Raw genomic sequence first — 19,130 nt, forward strand, 5'->3', positions numbered from 1 at the left:
TCATGGGACCATTGGGTCACCACTATGAGGTAGCGTACCTAGAAGAGTACCCCATCGCCATGCCCCTCTTGTAATCCCTCATTTCCTCTACCATGGCTGACTTTAATAATCATTCAGAACATGTAGGGAATTCCAGTATTATGCATGTGTTTTACATATAATAATCAGACATATGCAACAGCAAATCATAAATCAGTAGTGAGCAGATACAAATAATATTTACTATGCTATATAAGCAGTCATAAACAGCAATGTATAGTTAATCAATAGTATATATACACAGTATTTACTATGTCATGTACAAAAATCTCATAACAAACTATAGTACTGAATCGAAATGCTGTGTATTTCAATATCTTATAGAATGCCAAATCTGATTCCTTCGATTTTTGAATGCTTGGAATGATCTCTCCTTTATACTTTATTGGTGGAAGATTCACCACCTTTCATAGGAATTGGGGCACCGCCTTTCATAAAAATTGAGTCACCACTTTTCATTGCTGCTTTTGAGAATAATTTATTATTCTCCAAATTGATCTCCCTTCCATCTCTTCCTCAAATGAGCCTTCTTCCCTTTATATCTTCCCATGTGAGGGAGAGTTCACATCTCTTCATTATGGCTGCCTCTTGGCAAGAGACACAATCTTTCACAATTAGCAACTTTTGAAATAGTACAACCCTTCATAATTTTTGCCCTTTGAAAGAGACACAACCTTATCTACTTCCCATTCCTTTCTTCCTCCTTTAATCCTTCCTTGATCCCAATGCTTCATTCATTTCTTTCCTCCTTATCCCTTTTCAAATGATCTCTTCTCTCTCTTATATCTCATGTTTGAGAGAGTCAGAACCCTTCATTTCATGCCTTTTGACCATTCATTAACTTAATTATATTATATTATATTTTTATTATTTTATGTCTATTATTAATTATTATTAAATCCTATTTCAAAATGGGGACATTACAAAAATAGAAACAAAAGATTGAAAAGAAACATTCTAAATAGTTAATAACTACGAAAAGGAAATTACCTAAACTAACGAATTAAATGAGTATTATTGAAATATTACAATATTACTTTAATACCCTCCCTTAATGGTCATTGTATTAACTACCCTACAAAAGACTTGACATAATCTACAGGTCATTTGGCCATGAAAGCATAGAAGGCTGACTCCTCTTCAGAATGCTCTGCAACATGAGCCTACTATTGAGACCCTCTTTGGTTGGACTTCTAATTAGCCAACCGCTTTCTACAAAACTTCTATACATGACCAAATTTACCACAAAAATAATGTGATATTCTTCTTGAAACTCTCCTCAAACTTGCTTTGTCTTTTTTGTTGAGTGGACTCGCCTTTGCCTTTGTCCTTGACAATAAACGGCTGTTCCACACTGGTCGTGTCACTACTGCTACCTAACTGTTGTCTCCACCTAGCTTGCTGCAAGAACTTATTGCACAACTCCTCAAACTTCAGGTCAACATTAGTGGATGTAATGTTGAGAGTTTCGATGAAGTGCTTATAGGATCATGGTAAGCTTTTCAGCGTAATAACTGCCATATCCTCTTCTTCCATCTTGTGACCAATGGCCTCCAATTGATTGCAAATGTCTTTGATCTTCATAAAATGATCTTGGAAAGACTTCTTGTTGTCCATCATAATTGAGAACAACATGTTCTTAACGAAGAAAGCTCTGCCTTTATCTAACATCTCATGCAGATCGAAGTGACTCCAGATCTCTTTAGCAGTCTTGCCCGATGACACTTTTGGAAGCATCTCATTAGTGACAGATAACTTAAGTAGCATAACCACTTCCCGATTACACTCATCAAACTTGTCCTAGTCTTTACTCGCAGTTGTGGGATGAGTAGTGTTACCAAGAACAAGTTGATCAAGACATCGATACTCAAAAATAGAGAGCATCCTCTATTTCCAAGTATTGTAGTTCTTTCCGTTGAAGCGCTGATTGCATTCCAACATGATGTTGGTCAACGATGCCATCCCTCCCGTTTTCCGATGACACAAAAAATGAGGTCAACTTCTTAAAAAACTTCAATTTTAAAAAAATCGACAAAAAAGTCTGATCTTTCTGTCAAAAACCAGTCAAAACCTTTAGCGAGTAGCTGGGACGAATTTCAAGGCAATCAACTCAAAAATGAAAATCCTCAATTTTATTGCAAAAAATAAGTCAAAAAACAAAACCCACAATTTTATCAAAAAATTGAAAAAAATTCTACAAAATTTTTTAAAATACCTAGGTCTGAAACCCTAGGTGCTGATTGTCTTTCAACAACACCATACCTCCTGTTTTCCAATGATGCGGAAAAAGAGGTCTTATCAAAAAACTTCGATTTTTAAAAAATCAGCAAAAAAGTTTGATTTTTCTGTCAAAAACTGATCAAAACCTTTGAGCAGTTGGCACAAATTTCAAGGCAATCAGCCTAGAAATTAAAACCCCTAATTTTATTGCAAAAATCAATCAAAAAACAAAACCCATGATTTTATCAAAAAATCTAAAAAAAATTCTATAAAATTTTAAAAAATATTGAGGTCTAAAACCCTAGGCACTGAACATTGCTGGAAACTCATGATCTTTGGGATAAATTGTGCAAACCAAATTTTAGAAAATCGAACACAAATTCACCAACTCAAAAAATTGAACCAGGTCGTAGGAAAACCCTAGTCTCGTGCAATAGAGGAGACCCATGATTTTTACCAAAAAATGGTGCAAAATATTTTTTTAATAAGACTTCACGTGGTAGAAAAAGAGAGCCTAGAAACTAGGTCGTGACCATAGAAACAGACATTTTTTTTAAAAAATCATCAAAAAAGGAAACGCAGCTGAAAACCCTTCGTCTACGGAAGAGAATAAAACATCCCTGTAGAAAGGATGCCACGAGATGTAGAGAAAACATGCAGTCAAAGACCCACACTTTTAAGCTAGAGAAAACCCATGGAAAAAATTGCAGCAGAAAAACCCACATTTTTACTTCAACAAATCACTCTTCGACCTTCTTAGAAACAAATCGTGATTTCACAATGCATAAACCCACAAATTTTTAATGTGAAGAAATCCTCTAAAAAACCTTTTGGCATTTTAGAGAAACCCTTTGATTTTTCTTTTTTAAATCAAACAAAAAAAACTCTTAAAAAAATCTCCACAAAATTTATAAGAAAAAACGACGTGTTTTCATAAAAAACGATTCAAAAAATTTATGGAAATAAATTGAAAGTAAAGATCGAAAAAATCTTTGCCCACTCTAATACCATGAAATGATGATTGATTTTTTGATAATTACAAAGGAGACGAAAGCTCCTTAAATAGAGATTGCAAGTAGAATTTCTAAAACAGAAATGAAAGATAGAAAAGAAACATTCTATGAAAAATTAATTGGATGATTTTATTCAATCAGAGTTGTATAAATAGGCGATTACAAATGGTGATGTTTCTAAAAAAGAAATAACCACTTCTAAAAATAGAAGCCAAAAATAGAAAACTAAATAAAACAAAAATTTACAATAATGACCATTAAAATAATAATTAAATATTCTAATACCCTCCCTTAATGGTCATTTTATCAACTACACCAAGTTGCCCCCTAAATTTGACAAATTTTTCTGGACTAAGAGTTGGTGAGAATATGTGCAGTTTGGTCCTCAGTTGGAATGTACTGCAAAATCATTGATCCATCTTCCACATGCTTGTGGATGAAATGACAATGAAGCTCAAAATGCTTGGTCCACTCATGGAAGATTGGATTTTTTGCTAGTTTCAGAACCCCTTGATTATCTCAGAACAAGGGAGTAGGTCCTACTTGAGACAATTGCTAATGAACTCAGTAATCTTGCTATTGGAATCCACATGACATGTTTATTGAGACCTTTCCCAGATTTAAACTGATATCAAATAAATTCATTGTTAAATTTGTAGTTATATTTGCAGAATACATATAATCATTATTACCATATAAATCCTTGCTAAGATGTTCTTGGCTTCTTTACTGAATTTATAGGCACAAATAAATAATCTCAGCTGATGAAAATGGTATTACATGAAGCATGGAAACTGACATTGGAGTGTCTTAACTCACTTTAGTTTTCTATAGACCCATCTTTCTCTGAACTTTTCATTTCTGAATTTTGTCTAATTTTTTAAAATGCTGACATTCCTGTTAGGAACACTGTTGATCATGATCCAAGATGGTGTTGTACCTTACTTCTTGATCCGACTGATAAGCTATTCGTTGAAATTGGTCAGGCTTTTGTCAAACAGCAGTTAAAAGGTTTGTCATCGTAATGGTTTCTAGTTTTCTAAGATTTATCTTTGACAACCCAGAAAATGAACTGCAACCCTAGAGATTTATGTTTTCACAAGATTTCCAAACATCAAGATTAATTAGAGTTCTGCAAGTAAAAGTTTCAGTTTATGTATGCAAAATTTTCAGGTGTATGCATGTGATCTCAAATGTCAAAGGAAAGAAATCCTTGACATATTTATAGGCAAGCAGTCAGTTTTAGTCAAGACACGATACTCTTCTAGACTTCGAATTGCTTCAAAGTGGCATAGAATAATTCCAAAGATAGTAAAGTTGCCAAACCATAATGAAATAGGATTCGGTTTTGGTATTTTCAGCCAATCAACAGTCCAGATAAGCAAGATGTTAGTTTACTGTGGTTTTCCTCTTGCTTGAATCAGTTGCATGGAGGCTACCAACTTCTTTGATTTGAGATAATATGTTATAAACATAAGTTAACAATTAGTGAGAGTTGTGGAAGTTTGTATCTGTTAAGATCTTTTTTCCTTGAAAGGAGGGAGCTCTATACATTAAAAAAAGCTTTTCAATGAGATTTGATAGATGCTATTTTAATCATTTCAGGAACAACTCTGTCAACATAGGCATATTCGTAAAAGTGAAAATCCAGATTATTTATAATTTCATTTGTAGTATTAGAGAAAAGGGTTTCTATGAAATTTGATAGATGCTATTTTTATCTTTACAGAAACAACTCTATTAATATGAGTATACTATTCATAATATTAAAAATCCAGATTATTTATTGTTTCATTTACAGTATAGTTCTAAATATCTTTTTAAACTTTACCAACTTTTCTACACTCTGAACTTTCGCAAAACCTTTTTCAGAAAAAGAAAAGCCTCTTTAAGGCTTGTTGAACATGGTAACTATTGGTATAGGTTTGTTTATATGCCATATTAAATGGGAATAATTGCCTAAATCTTGTGATGAATTAATTTAGAAAACCATAATATATAAATTATTAAATAACCAAGAACACAGATTTTTTCTTTTACCAAGCACTTCTATTATTGAACTGCATGCAAGTTGATCCCTCTGCTTTACCGTGGGAGACTTTTATGCAATCTAGATATATGTTTCTTAAATATAAAACTGGTTCCAAACAAGATAACTATAGATTGTATCAGAGACATGACGAAAAATTCAAAATCCAGTCCACTACATTGACAAGGCATTACTCGAATCACATACAGAGATCTCAGATCTGAAAGTGTTTCTGTAAGTGTTTGCCACCACAATCATCAGATTTGTTGTATATTCTGAACCCTCGCCTAATATATGTGAATTTATATTGATTTGAAGGGAAATGTTTCTGCAAGGATGCTGTAATTTCAAACCTGTTTGTATATCAGAGATTTGTATTGAAATATGAGGCTACAGCAGTGCTATGATTTGTATTTTTCTAATGCTTACTGTTTGGATGATGGATCAGATCTGTAGAACATTAAATTTGTGTCTAATCTTTGCTTGATTGTCTAGTCCTCTATTTTATGAAGACATCAGAGTATTCAAATGTGTATAGCAGTTCGCAAACAGGGATCAAAACATAACTGTGCTTTTCATCACAACCTAGGGCTATTACAATTTGCACCGTTCACTACCTTGAAAGGTTGTTGCAAGTCAGGAAGAGCAAGCACACAACCTTGACTAACCTCATATTTTTAATATTTCAAATGCTTAATCAAGTTCTTAACTGTAATGGAAACTCCCCTCCATTGTTACAACTTGATGTCAAAGTGAGGCTATATAGAAAAAATTGGAACAAATTTCTTCATATTGTGAGCCGCCCATATGGAACTTTGGGTTTTGGCAGCACTCTTTGGTGTAGGGCAACTTGTAATGGCTTCTACCTTGGAAGATTCTATTCTCAATTCCCCTTAGCCAATCACGTGTCATAGATATACCAATTGTAGACGTGAATAATCATAGTAGTTTTATTGTAATCGGGAAATTAAGTTCCTGACAGTTGATAGTTGCTGACGGTTGGTAGTTCTCAACAACTGTTGGCCATCCTATATATACTTTTTTTGGAAACATGTTTGCAGACCACAATTGTGGAATTCCTGAAATATATGGCAATATCTTCTGAAGGAATGAATGAATTGACAGATCTTTCTGAAATTACTGTTGCAAGTTAGTATTGGTTTTTGTTTATCATACTGTTAACTCTGCATAATCATTCCAGTAGCACTAGGTGGTAAACACCAATGACTTCTAAATTCACACTTTTTCATGTTGCATAACAACTGTTTCTCTTGTCATATTTGCAAGAATTGCTTTATATGGGTGAAATGCTCTTTCCATGTTGCACTAAAAATTAGGATGCCATTAGATATACAATCACATATGTATTTATGAAATCCTACAATACATCATACATTAACTTAAAAATAATTTGGTGCATCAAACAAACAAAATTATGGAACTTACCATTATAAAGACGTTGATTTATTTTGAAGGTTGTTTGACATTTGTTTTGCACATTCTTGTGGCACTTGATGATAACATGATTTGAGATCCATCTTTGTGAAGTACTTTGCATGATACAGTTGGTCCAACAAATCATCTTCCATCAGAAGATTTGTAATTTTATTTTGATCTTTTTTAGTGCTCTATAATCAATAGACATCCTTCAAGAATTAATTTTCTTTTGTGTTGTCAGAATTGGCAAACATCAAGGTGAGGTACTAGGGTTTATGGCCCCCTGTTCTAATTGTTTGAGATCAATTCAGAGGTTGATTTTCTTCAAAATGCTCTAGAATAGGCATGCTTCCACGAGACTACACTTCTCAAAGAACATACAATATCAAATGCATGGACTAACATACCATTCCACAAAACGAACACCTTTCCAAAAATCCAAAGTCCAGCAAAATAAAATAATTAATTTTCTAAATTATCAAAGGTTCGATTAACAATCTTCAAGCATTTTCCCCAAAATTTCCAAATTTGCAAAGAAAAAATTTAAAGTTACCCTTATAATCACATCCAACATTGTTCTTTGCAAATCACATAAATTTTTTGAGAAGATTCAAGGGTGTTCTTAGATAGCGAATTCACATATTTTCTTCAAAAATTGGAAATGCACAAATATAAATTGTGAGAATACCCTCTTGGTCTAATTCGACCCAACATCACTCTTTTCGTGTTCTTTTTCAGTTCTAGAAAATTTTGCTAGTATTTTGTTAAGAAAGTTTATTTTTCAAAATTAAATTTAAAACATAAAAATAAAAATTACAATTCCATTTAAAAACCATGAACAAGGTAGAGATTACCTCAAGATTTTCAATGCAATTCGCAAATGAATCCTTCTTTCTCAATAATCCAATTTATTCCACTTTGCAAAGGGAGTATGTTTACCAAGTTTTTGCTTTCCAATTTTCCGTTGTCCAACAATACAATATGAATAATGAAAAGCAAGTCCTTTTTCCATTTTTATATGCTCAGAATAAAATAATAACCTTTTTCTAATTTTTTGTTTTTCATATTTATTTTCACTTAAATAATTCTCTAAAATAAATATTTCCTGATAAAATATAAATACATTCTCTTCAATAATTAAATTCACCTTCAATCCTTAATTAGATTAAATGATTTTCTTTTTAATATTGGTTGACTAACTTTTAATAATTTAACTAATTCCTTTTTCAGGTTTTCTAGAATAATTTATAGCATAACTAAATATTCAAAGGAATTACTAAATCCATTGCAGATATCAAGCAAAAGCACCATTCTACCATTGATACTTAAACACACCCAAGGAGACACCTTTACAAGTCTAAAACAAGGGGATCCGGAATTGTAATCAAGTCAGATTTGGTTTTCATTGGTTTCGACATCAGGGGAAACAAGTAGGGTGAGATGTCTAGGATTATTCATGTCAACATTCTCCATGTCCCCATCATTGGTCAGTACGCTGTAAATTTTTGCACACTTAATCAAACATTATGTGAATATGTCTAATACATAAGAATAGCCAAAATGAATGATAAAATTACACAATTAAATACTAAAAATTTAATATGCATAGTTCAATTAAATCATTTACTCTAGCAGTGTATCCCATGCCATTAACCATTTAAAGAAAAATACTAAAGGAACTAGGTCTATACACCCAAGATATCGTCTAAATGAAAATGGTGAAGTTGAAACACAAATCATGTAAACATATAAATGTTTTTAGAGTTATTTATACAAATAAACATATATTAAAATTAAATATCCACGAATAGATCATTGATATCCACAAGCAATCACCAATTCACAATACAATATGATACAACATACCATCATATATATTCACAGTACTTGCAAGTTGCTCCTAAACTTTACCATAAGAATTCTCTATACATCAATCATCTTTGCACCATCTCCATGCACTCATCCATCCAAAATGTAACTACTATCTAAATTGCTCAGTAACACTCCTTGTACAACACTTGACTAAGATGCAGCTTGTCTTCCCACAGCAAAGACGTGGGTGAATATCAAACAACAAAGTCTTTGTATTTTAGGTGTGACTGCAACACTGATATGTTTTAATAAGGAGAATAAAAAATTCTGCCTGTAACAATATGGTCAACAATTCTATTCGTAACATTACCCTGAATACACCCTCATACCTATGATATGGGAAAATTTTGAACAACGGACATCCTGTTTTAAAAAAAGACTGGAAACAGAAGAAAATTCTGGAACTTTTCTTGTACGTTTTTGTTTACCATTTCTGCATTTGTTGAGGGCTGTGTTTCCTAAGACACTTTTGTTTTGGAAACTGTTTTTCTTTGCAGGTTTGAGTTTTGAATAATTAACAATTAGAAATGGTTAGAAGTGAATCACTCATATTCCACTCTGCTCCTGTTTCTGATAAAGGTTCTCTTCCCATGGTTGAAGATAGATTGGTTCTACATAATCTGTGTATTTAGGAATGTCTTGTGCTTCTTGTGGTTCTCTAGGAGATTCAACTTGATTGCGTAAGTCTCCATTTTACAACTGCAGACCCAAAACTTTGTGAAATTACATATTTATACAGATTGACACCTTTTACAGTGTCTGAATTCTGAACCATGAGTGTCATATCTTGTCCTATTGGAGACTTAATTTTTCTTTGCAAAACTTAATTAATGCAGTTAGTTTTTTCATAGTTGGAAAAAATGTTTGAAACAGGAAATAATAACTAATCACTCAAGAGGTTTTAGATGACTTGGTAATATCTTGAACACATTCTGACAAGTGCTTTGTCTACAATGAGACTTCTCTTGCACATGTTTTTTCTACCTTTGCACCTTGGCGATCTCATTTTTGTATTTTTTTGTTGTTGAACTAGGAGAGTGATAATTTGAAGGTTATTGATTTAGCACCAAAACATTTTTTACATTCAAATCCCCCATATGGACACTTGTGTGACACAAATTTCTCTTGTTTGCAATGTTTATTCTTGCTTTTGGTTTTATTTTTCAGAATTCTAACTCCATGTGTCTCTTATTATGATTCCACTCTCTTATCTCAGGTTTTCCATCTGTATTTGTATACTATAGAATCATAGATATTTAAATTTAAATTGAATTTTAACAGAAATAAAATTAAGAAAGAGATGACGAACTTTCCTCTTATTCAGACTCTAGATAAATAGTCACTGCATTAAAGAATTCCCTTTCCATGGCATTTACTATCTAACTAGACATACTACTCTAATACAAGCCCTTAAATTAGTCAACTTATTTATACAAAAATGGTAAATGGCAAATGCAATCACCATGCAATTGTATTTAACATTTAATCAAACATGTTTAAGTTTGATTCCAGTTAGGGTTTACAGTACTTTTGTCTCTTTGTTTGTTTAATGAAGATTCTTTCAAAATTTTGTTCTTTGAACAGTATAGATTGTACCATTTGGTAGGTATTTAAATGCTTTCAGCTGAATAATCTTGTGCATTTGTTTAAATTCATCTGAAGAAAATTTGATTCATTTTTTCTCTTGTACAGAATACGGAGGAACAAGCCATATTTACAACTGGTAATTTATTTTGAGATTTTTTGTGCTCTGTCAACTGAATTCTGGAGTAGCTTACTAGAATAGTGACTGAGTGAATTAAATGGAAAATGTATAATATGTGATATTTTTATGACTGTTTTATAGGTCATATATAGCAATTCCTTGCATTTGATGAAGGGTGAAATGATAAGTCAGTATGTGCAAAGGTCGGGCAATCAAAATAATGAGTTATGGTTTCTCATGTAGATCAGTTTTGTATTCAACGACATAAGAGTGAAACTAAAACTAAGGCAAAACTAAACAAAACTTCAGATTGTCTTTTATATATCAAAATCTTCATTCATATATTCAGTTATCTAATAACTATTGGGATCAGTGGGGTTATCTTCATTCAAACCAATAGTTTGAGCAGAGGGCAGTCTTGCAGCATTCATTGAATCATTCTAATTCCACATGTCAAAAACATTATTAATTATAGCTATCTCCATAAGTGCATAATGATTATAAGGGGGGGGGATTGTGAATCAGTACTTTGTAGACCAGTACCAGCAAAGTAAACTGAACCACCAAGGGGGGCAGGACTATGGGGATGCTAGGAGTAAAGGCACAGTGGCCTTATACAAATAGCATCATCACAGTTAAAATTTTCAAGCGTACTCTTCCCAAGTGACTGAAATTGAGCATGCGGTAGAAGTATCTCCCACCATCCAAAAATTACTTACTAGAGTGGAAGAACAAATCAGCATGTGGGCCCTTTTTAATCAAGGTCGAGGCATGGTTCTTGCAGTTAGCATCAACTTAGAATTCTTGGAGGTCCAAATCTTATTTTGCAGTTTCTACACAAAGTGTGAAGAATTTGGGAATCAAGCAGGTGACACGTACCAACTTTGTCTATCTCGTTGTTAGTGATTTGATTTTTGATTTCTGTTTTGTAAACCACCAACAAAAGAGTTATGCCCCTGGGAAGGAACTACCTTCTAACACCTTCCAACTCACTTCCAATAGATCTATAAGAATTAAATGACACATGGTCACCCATTGAAGAGAAAAGTTCATCACAAGGAATGCAAATTGTTGCATCTTCTTCTTCCATTATGCATATATGGGTATATCTTGTATGGCGAATCTGAGTTGAGAAAGTATATCAACATACACCATTGCATCACATACACAACCACTCATGTTTCAGAAGTTCATTCATAACCTAAGTTGCTGGTTCAGATTAGGATTTGGGGTAGGCTTGTATCACAAAAAATATTGGGTTGGGTACTGTTGTGACGTTTTCACACATCGCCCCATTGCAAATGGGGACCCATGTTTTTTTTGCTCGTTTTGTTCGTTTTCGCTTTGCTTTTTCTAGGGTTTTGTTAGTTTGTTAGTTGTCTGGATTTAGGGTCAAGCCTTAGGGTTCTAATTACCGTCTTTTCGGACCAAAATCCAGTCAGTTTTGGGGCTTTTGAGTTTCCTTTTCTAGAATGCAAATTTTGAATGCAATGAATTTGCCAGAATGGTCTAATTTTCAATTGGAATGTTCATGCAGAGCTTAAACTTGTCTAAGTGTTGAAGATGAAATGTGAATTTTTGTCCAATTGAATATTTTTGACCAAATTTTGACTTTTTTGAATTTTGATCCTGGGCATTGGAATTGATTTGTTTTCGCCTCGTGAAGTGTTAAAATGTGAAAAATCTTGTTATTTTGGCCTGTAGGAGCAAAATCGCTCCTGTCCCTCAGTGAAGGACGGGAGCTCAATCTCAAATATCTCATCATTCTTGCAGAGTCCAGACAAATTTTACGTTTGAAATAATGGAGAACGACGAGATCTTTCCATTGAATATAAATTGAAGATTTTCATGAGCACAGAAATGCCTCCAGGAGGAAAATCGCTCCTGTCCCTCAGTGAAGGACCGGAGCTACAATTCAAATTTCGTCTTGTCCTTGCAAGATTTTGATGACTTAATGATTTGAGGACGTCCAAAGGAAGATGCTTTGCCAAATGAATATAATTTGATATGCAAAAACGAAGGAGAATGACCTATATTGACCATATCGCTCCTGTCCCTCTCCAAGGGACCAGGGCGAGGTACCTTGTAGCTCTCGTCCCTCTCCCAGGGACCAGAGCGATTTCCTTCATTTTGCAAAATCCAGACAAAGGTCAAGGCAAGTTTACGTTCAAAAACAAGGAAAAACATGAGATAAATGCGTTGAATATAAATTGAAGATTTTTGGGACGTCCATAACAGTGCTAATTGCCTAAATCGCTCCTGTCCCTCAGTGAAGGACCGGAGCTACAAATCCAATTTTGCTTTGTCCTTGCAAGATTTTAACGTCTTGACGATGTGAGAAGGTCCAAAGAGGTACATTTTATCAAATGAATATAACTTGAAGTGCTGTCGGGGAGATCAACAGGGTAGCAAGTCCGGCTTGAGTGAGGTCCTGATCCTGAAATTTGGCTAAGTCTGGAATGTCCTGATCCTGAAATTTGACTAAGTCTGGAAACTGAAAAACCTCCAAAAACTAGATTTTGCAATATAACTCCTGGAGGTCTGAAACCACTCTCAAACATCCTGAAAGTATATATGGAATATAACTTAAAGTATAAGAAAGAAGAAACATAGAAGGAAATGTCACTTATACTTAAATGTTATATTCCATTAAAATTGTCCTGATCGAGAGTGCGAAAAGTCAAATTTCGCTCGTGTCCTTCTCCAAGGGTCCAGAGCGAAATGCGCTCGTGTCCCTCTCCAAGGGACCAAGGCGAATCGCTCGTGTCCCTCACCAAGGGACCAGAGCGAAAATGCTTAGTTGAGCCATTCCTGACCTTGTTTGGACGAATCGAGACATCAAAGGCATGGTGAAGGACGAAATGATAGAGCATCCAGACTTGATCAAAACAATAAAATGCTTAACTTCGCTCCTGTCCCTCAGGAAGGGACCAGAGCGATTTTTGTTGTAGATGATTTTCTCGCCAAATTTCAACCGATCTCAAGGCATGAATGAATGAAAGGAGGCATTGCGAATCCGTTGAATATAATTTTCGAAGGTGATGAAGTAAAATGAGGCCCACAAGAGCAAAATCGCTCCTGTCCCTCAGTCAGGGACCAGGGCGATGAGGTACGTATCTTCCCACTTTTTCATTTTTGGGCGCTAAACAAATATTTTTGAATTTATTTTAAATGCTAAAAATCGATAATCTTTGAAAATTCAATTAAAATGGCATTTAAAATTTGCGCAAAACATTAATTAATTATTTTTGCCTTGTAAAAAAAAAAAAAATCGAATTTATTAATTAATAAACAAGGAAATTTAATTAATTAATTATTGTTTGCAATAAAAATGGAGCGCTTGAGTTTATTTTATGAAGGTCGGCCTTTGTTATTTATTAAAAATCATTTATAATTGCTTTATTATTACCAAGTCGGCCTTAAGGTAAGTATGAGGTGAGCGCTATAAAGGGAGGGTGAAAATCTTCATTTTCACATCATCATTTTCATCTCTTACATGCGATTTGAGGAAGACAAAGGAGAAATGCGATTTGGAGTATGCAAAGGAAGGCGCCAAGATCATTCAAGGGGAGGAGCGAATTTCAAAGGGAGAAGTGCTAAGTTGTGTTCAAGGAGGTGCGAATTTATATCCAAAGGAAGGCGTTAGTACTATCCAAGGAAGTGCGAACTTGTCCAAGGCATTGGAGATCACGTCAATGACATATCAAAGATGGCGAAATTGCTAACTTGAAGAAAAGATCACGTCCAAGGCTTGAAGGGTGGCGAAGTTGATAAGAGGAACGTTCTTTTGAAGATCACATCAAGACTATCGAATTTCAAATTTTGCCTAGGCGAATTCCTTTATTTTGCATTTTAGAGTTAAGCTCTCAAGTAAGGTATGGCAAGATCTCTTGTTTTAATTTCAAATTTTGATCGTCATTGCCTTAATTTTGAATTTTGAAATTTTGTTTTGCCTTAGCTCAGTTGTTTTTAGGAAATGATTAATAAAGGACTTATCATTAAGTTTCCTAAAATTTGCTCTCTAATTTATGTTATGTATTGCAAAATCATGTTACTAATTTTGAAATGTTGTGTAGGCATCAAATGGAGATCTCTTCAAGGAAAATCAAGCCAGATCAAGGACGGTCTTCGCCAGGACGATCAAGCCAAGGCATGGGCGACCTCTTCCAATCCAGCGTTCCAAGGCGAGGTACATCATCTTCCTGCGCATCAAGGACGCAAGGAGTTAGAACAAGGGCTCGTTGAAGAAGCAAAATAGATCCAGAGGAATTAATTAAAGCAAGTTTCTCAACAATATCAAGATGAATATCCACCGAGTTCCAAGTGTCAAATGAGGTGGTGTCCTAGTCATCATTTCTCCAATCAGTGAAGTCCATCTCAGCATGTCCAGATTCAATGTACTTAACTCATGGAAGGTGGCACAAACTCCGATGTACCTACCCCGGCTATCCATTGGTCGATTTTTCTAAAAGGGACATGTGTCCAAGCAATACAATTTTATCATTGGTCAAGCATTAAATGTTATGTAATGGTTGTAACAAACCCTAATTAGGGTTTTCATTGTAAAATCTTGGCCATTGATCTTGAATTGATCTAAGCCATCAAATTGTATTGTGGGCACTATATAAGCCCAGGCATTTCATTTTGTAAAAAAAGAATTTTAGAGGATTAGAGAGAGTTGTAAATAGTTGAAAGTAGTTAGTAGATAGAGAGTAGAATAGGAGGACAAGGCAAGAAATTGTTGCCATTGATTGTAAACAAACTCCATTTTCATTGAAGTAATGGTGAAATATGTCGTTTTTCTTGCAATTTGCATGGTTTCTTGTTGAGTCTTCAATCTTAGATGGTAGATAATTAGATGAATGGAGGAAGTGTGATTGATTGATGGTGGAATTCGTACATCCATACTACTAGCAGTTTGTTGATTGCAGACTCGCCTTGCGTAGTCAACTGGAATCATTCAGCCTAAGCTCAATTTCAATTTGTTGCCTCTTCATTGATATGCATCAACTTGGATGGTATCTATGCCTGCGGTGATAATTTGAACATCATAAAGCTCCCCTTAGAAGATTGCACTAGTCTTGTGTAGATGTTCCATTGATGTCAAAACAAGACCTAGTTAGAGTTTCATCAAAAATCAAATCATTGCTCCTACATTCTTAGTATTAGGATTAGATCCTCTCTTCGCCCTTATCCTTTTTCCATTTTTTTTAATCTAAGTTAGTAAGAGCCTGTGTCCAGCAAAGCAGATCGGAAGTTCAATGTAAGTCCCCTTGTGATTCCAGCAAATCACATCATACCACTGGAGCTTGTCCACACGTGGAGACCCCACTAAAAGAACCTTGGAGTCTACCTAACTGATCCTTTACGCGAATCTTCAGCAGTTAGAGACTATTTTCTCAAGAGAGGATAAGATGCCTTTAGGTATTTTATTCTGTGTATGATGGTGTACAAAATACACGTCAACAGGTACGTATGTACAAAACACCTAAGAATTTGGATTTGGTAGAAACAGTCAATTAATTGGCAAAATATGGTTTGGGAGGGCTTGTGGGTATGCTCAGGCTGGGCCCTAGGTGAACTTGAGCATACTTGACACAAACCCACAGGTGTGACAACAAAATCCACCTGTTAATTCATTTTTTAACAAAAAATGAAAAACACATTTTTAATTCTTAATCCAATCCAAAATGACCCAATATGACCTATTTAGGGATAAAATCATAAAATGACGCAAATCTCAAACTACTTGCCAAATCAGAGTGAGTACGTGCCGAGTTTTTGGCACTGAGTTTTTCTGCCAAAAACAAGTTTTGTCAGAAAACTCGCCAATGTTTTGGCAAGTTTTTTGCAAAAATTCGGCGAGTCCGACAAAAAGGCTCGGCCACTTAGAAACATAAACCCGCAGCCAAGAAAGATGTCATTTTATTTTCATTTTTGCTCTTCTCTTTTGCTTTCCAAGGCAAGTAAACCCTCCCAACCATCAAGCATGCCATTTGCAATGATTTTTGCATCGAGGAGAGAAGATTAGAAGAAATTTTTTTGGTGAATTTGAAAGGCAAATTGGAATCACAGGTAGGTTTTTCTGTTTTTTATTTTATTTGTTTTTTAAAACATTTTACTTCATTTTTGCTGCATCTAGGTTTAAAAAAAATCATCAATGGTAATACTAAAGTAGTCCAAATAGATTCAAATTCCACAAAACAAGATTCATCACTCTTTATTGTCATTTTTTTTTCTTTTTCTTTTTTTTTTCACTATTTTCACTGTTTTTTGAGACAACTTATTATTTTTAATTTGAATTCTTTTTTCCGAATGAAATGTTTAGAATTTTTAGATGAGATTAAATTTTTAGTGATTAAAACTAATCTAGATTGATTTAAACTAATTTAGATTGTAGGCATTCGTCTTGTAAGAGCTAGAGACCCTGCTTGGAAATATGGCTATCAAGGACTAGAATTTGGGTCAGTTTTTTGCATTAGATGCAAAAAAGTATATCATGGAGGCATAAACTGCCTCAAATACCATCTTGTAGGCATTATTCATTGCAATGGCAGGGGTTCAACTGGGACTAATAACAAATCAAAGAGAAATGAGTTTAAATGTTCAATGTGAAAAATTAGTGGATGCCTCCAACAAAGTGAAAAATGTAGAAACTTTGGCTCTAATGTTGAAAGAAGTTGTCATGGAGTTGGGAATAGAAAACGTGGTGCAAATAATAGCTCATAATGCGACAACATATGTGGTGGTTGAGATAATCCTCCAAGAGAAACACAGGACACTTTTTTGGTCACCTTGTGTAGCACATATCCTTGACCTTCTTTTTGAGGACATCGGCAAACTTGATTGGGTGGCACCAATTGTAGATGATGCAAGGAGCATCACAAAATTTATCTACAATCACCCTTGGGTTTTTCACTTGATGAGAGATCACACTCAAGGGAAAGAGTTGGTAAGATCGGGTGTCACAAGGTTTGCAATGATATTTTTAATATTGCAAAGCATTCTTGGTTCATTGATGTCTTTGAAACAAATGTTTGCGAGTCAAGCATGTTTAAACTCATCTTATTCGAAGAAGCCTAAAGGAGAGAGGGTTGCATGCACAATCTTCGACAACCGTTTTGCACAAAAGCTACAAAGATTGTGAAGGTAACTTCAAAACTTCAAATTGAATATTTAATTTTTTATTTATTTAAATCTTTCATTATAAATTTGTTATTTTAATCTTTTTGTATTTTTAAACTGTAGGTGTCAATGCCCTTGGTTAGAGTTTTCCGCTTGGTAGATGGGGATCAGGGTATCTTTATGAGGCCATGGATAGGGCCAAGGAGTCTATCAAAAATTATTATAAGGGGGATCACCTTAAATTTGATCATTAATAGGAGGTGGAACAATCAACTCCACTAACCCATCCATGTAGCTAGATACTTCCTCAACCTTGAGTTTTTCTACTCAGATGCCTTCTCAGACTCCAATGGAGAGGTTATGAAGGACGTCACTACATGCATTCAAAGGATGACACCCCAGATTGAGGTGAGAGACTTCATTGTCAATGAAGTGCAATGTTATAGGGAAGCAAGGGGTATTCTCTTTGATTCAAAGCTAGCTGCAAGAGGAAGAACCACTCAAACACCAGGTATAAAAGTTGGAGTCTTTTACATGCATCTTACAAGTTACAAATTTCAAATATACAAGTTTACAACTATTGATAATTCGATTAAATATTTTTTGACTTTTCTTTCTAACTCTTCAATATTTTATTTTGTAGAGTCTTGGTGGACAAATTAGGGTGGAAATACCCCAAATCTCTAATGATTTACACTCTGCATGTTATGCCAACCTTGTAGTGCATCCAGTTGTGAGTGTAATCGGAGCTTGTTTGAGGCCATCCACACAAAGATGAACAAATTATCCCACGAATGCCTTAATGACCTTGTCTTTGTGCAATACAATCTTCGGTTGCGCACAAGAAAGGTAGAGGAAATATCAGGCAATCCAATTGATTTGGATGAGATAGATCCTTACAATGATTGGACAAGGCAGGATGAGCAGCCTCCATTGTTTACCAAGGATGAGCTATGATTTGGAGAGGCAAGCATTGGAGGAGGGGGGTGTAGTAAGAGATTTGTGATTGAATGACATTGAAGAGGCTGAGGAGGAGTCATTACCACCAACATCTACATCTAGGATGGAGGCTGAGCCACAACCTGTCATGCCAAGCGAGGGAGAAGAGCCACAACAGACTCCTAGGACCAGACCCTCTTGCTCCACCTCTCCCCAAATTTTCACAATAGTGGGAAATAGGAAGATGTAAAATGTTTTAATGTAGTATTTAGTTTTATTTTTACAATAATAGTTTGCCATTTTCATTTTGTTTCAGAATATCAGCCATAAGCATTCCACATTAGGATGTCATTTTGTACCCAATTTGCATTCAAATCAACCAAATATATAGCTAGACTCAGCTTGTTTCTTTTATGTACTCCTTGGATGCTTCTTCCCATTGACTTTTGCAAAAAAAATGTGTTTCGAATGAAATTTAAGTAGTCTTTTAAGTTGCTGATTTTTTATTGTGTTGTGTTTTTTGGGCTTGGTGAGTTTTTGTTGAGTCCAACTTTGTCTCAAACAGTGTTCATTTGACAAATACATTATATCAAAACATTTTCTTAGCCTCCAAATGTCATTTTTCATTTTCTAAGCTTCCTGGTTATTTTTTTGGAGGTGAATGATTGATTAAGGGATTTTACCATGTGTGTTGAGTGTTACGAGAGTGAAATAGCTACACCTATGAGATTTATCAATCAAAGGTAAGTTT

General features: G+C 34.6%; 1 protein-coding gene across 2 annotated transcripts in view; it reads left to right on the plus strand.

Annotated features, from left to right (window-relative positions):
- LOC131059858 (alpha-N-acetylglucosaminidase) overlaps nt 1-19,130 on the plus strand; it is a 180,479-nt gene that overhangs the window by 50,510 nt on the left and 110,839 nt on the right. The window contains exons 8-9 of one of the 2 annotated variants that reach the window (XM_057992916.2): nt 4,177-4,283; nt 10,303-10,333. In XM_057992916.2, the coding sequence (XP_057848899.2) occupies nt 4,177-4,283; nt 10,303-10,333 (138 nt within the window). The remainder of the gene's footprint in view (nt 1-4,176; nt 4,284-10,302; nt 10,334-19,130) is intronic. The other variant, XM_057992917.2, reaches the window with a different exon arrangement.

The sequence above is a fragment of the Cryptomeria japonica genome, chromosome 10, assembly GCF_030272615.1.
Source record: "Cryptomeria japonica chromosome 10, Sugi_1.0, whole genome shotgun sequence".
NCBI lineage: Eukaryota > Viridiplantae > Streptophyta > Pinopsida > Cupressales > Cupressaceae > Cryptomeria > Cryptomeria japonica.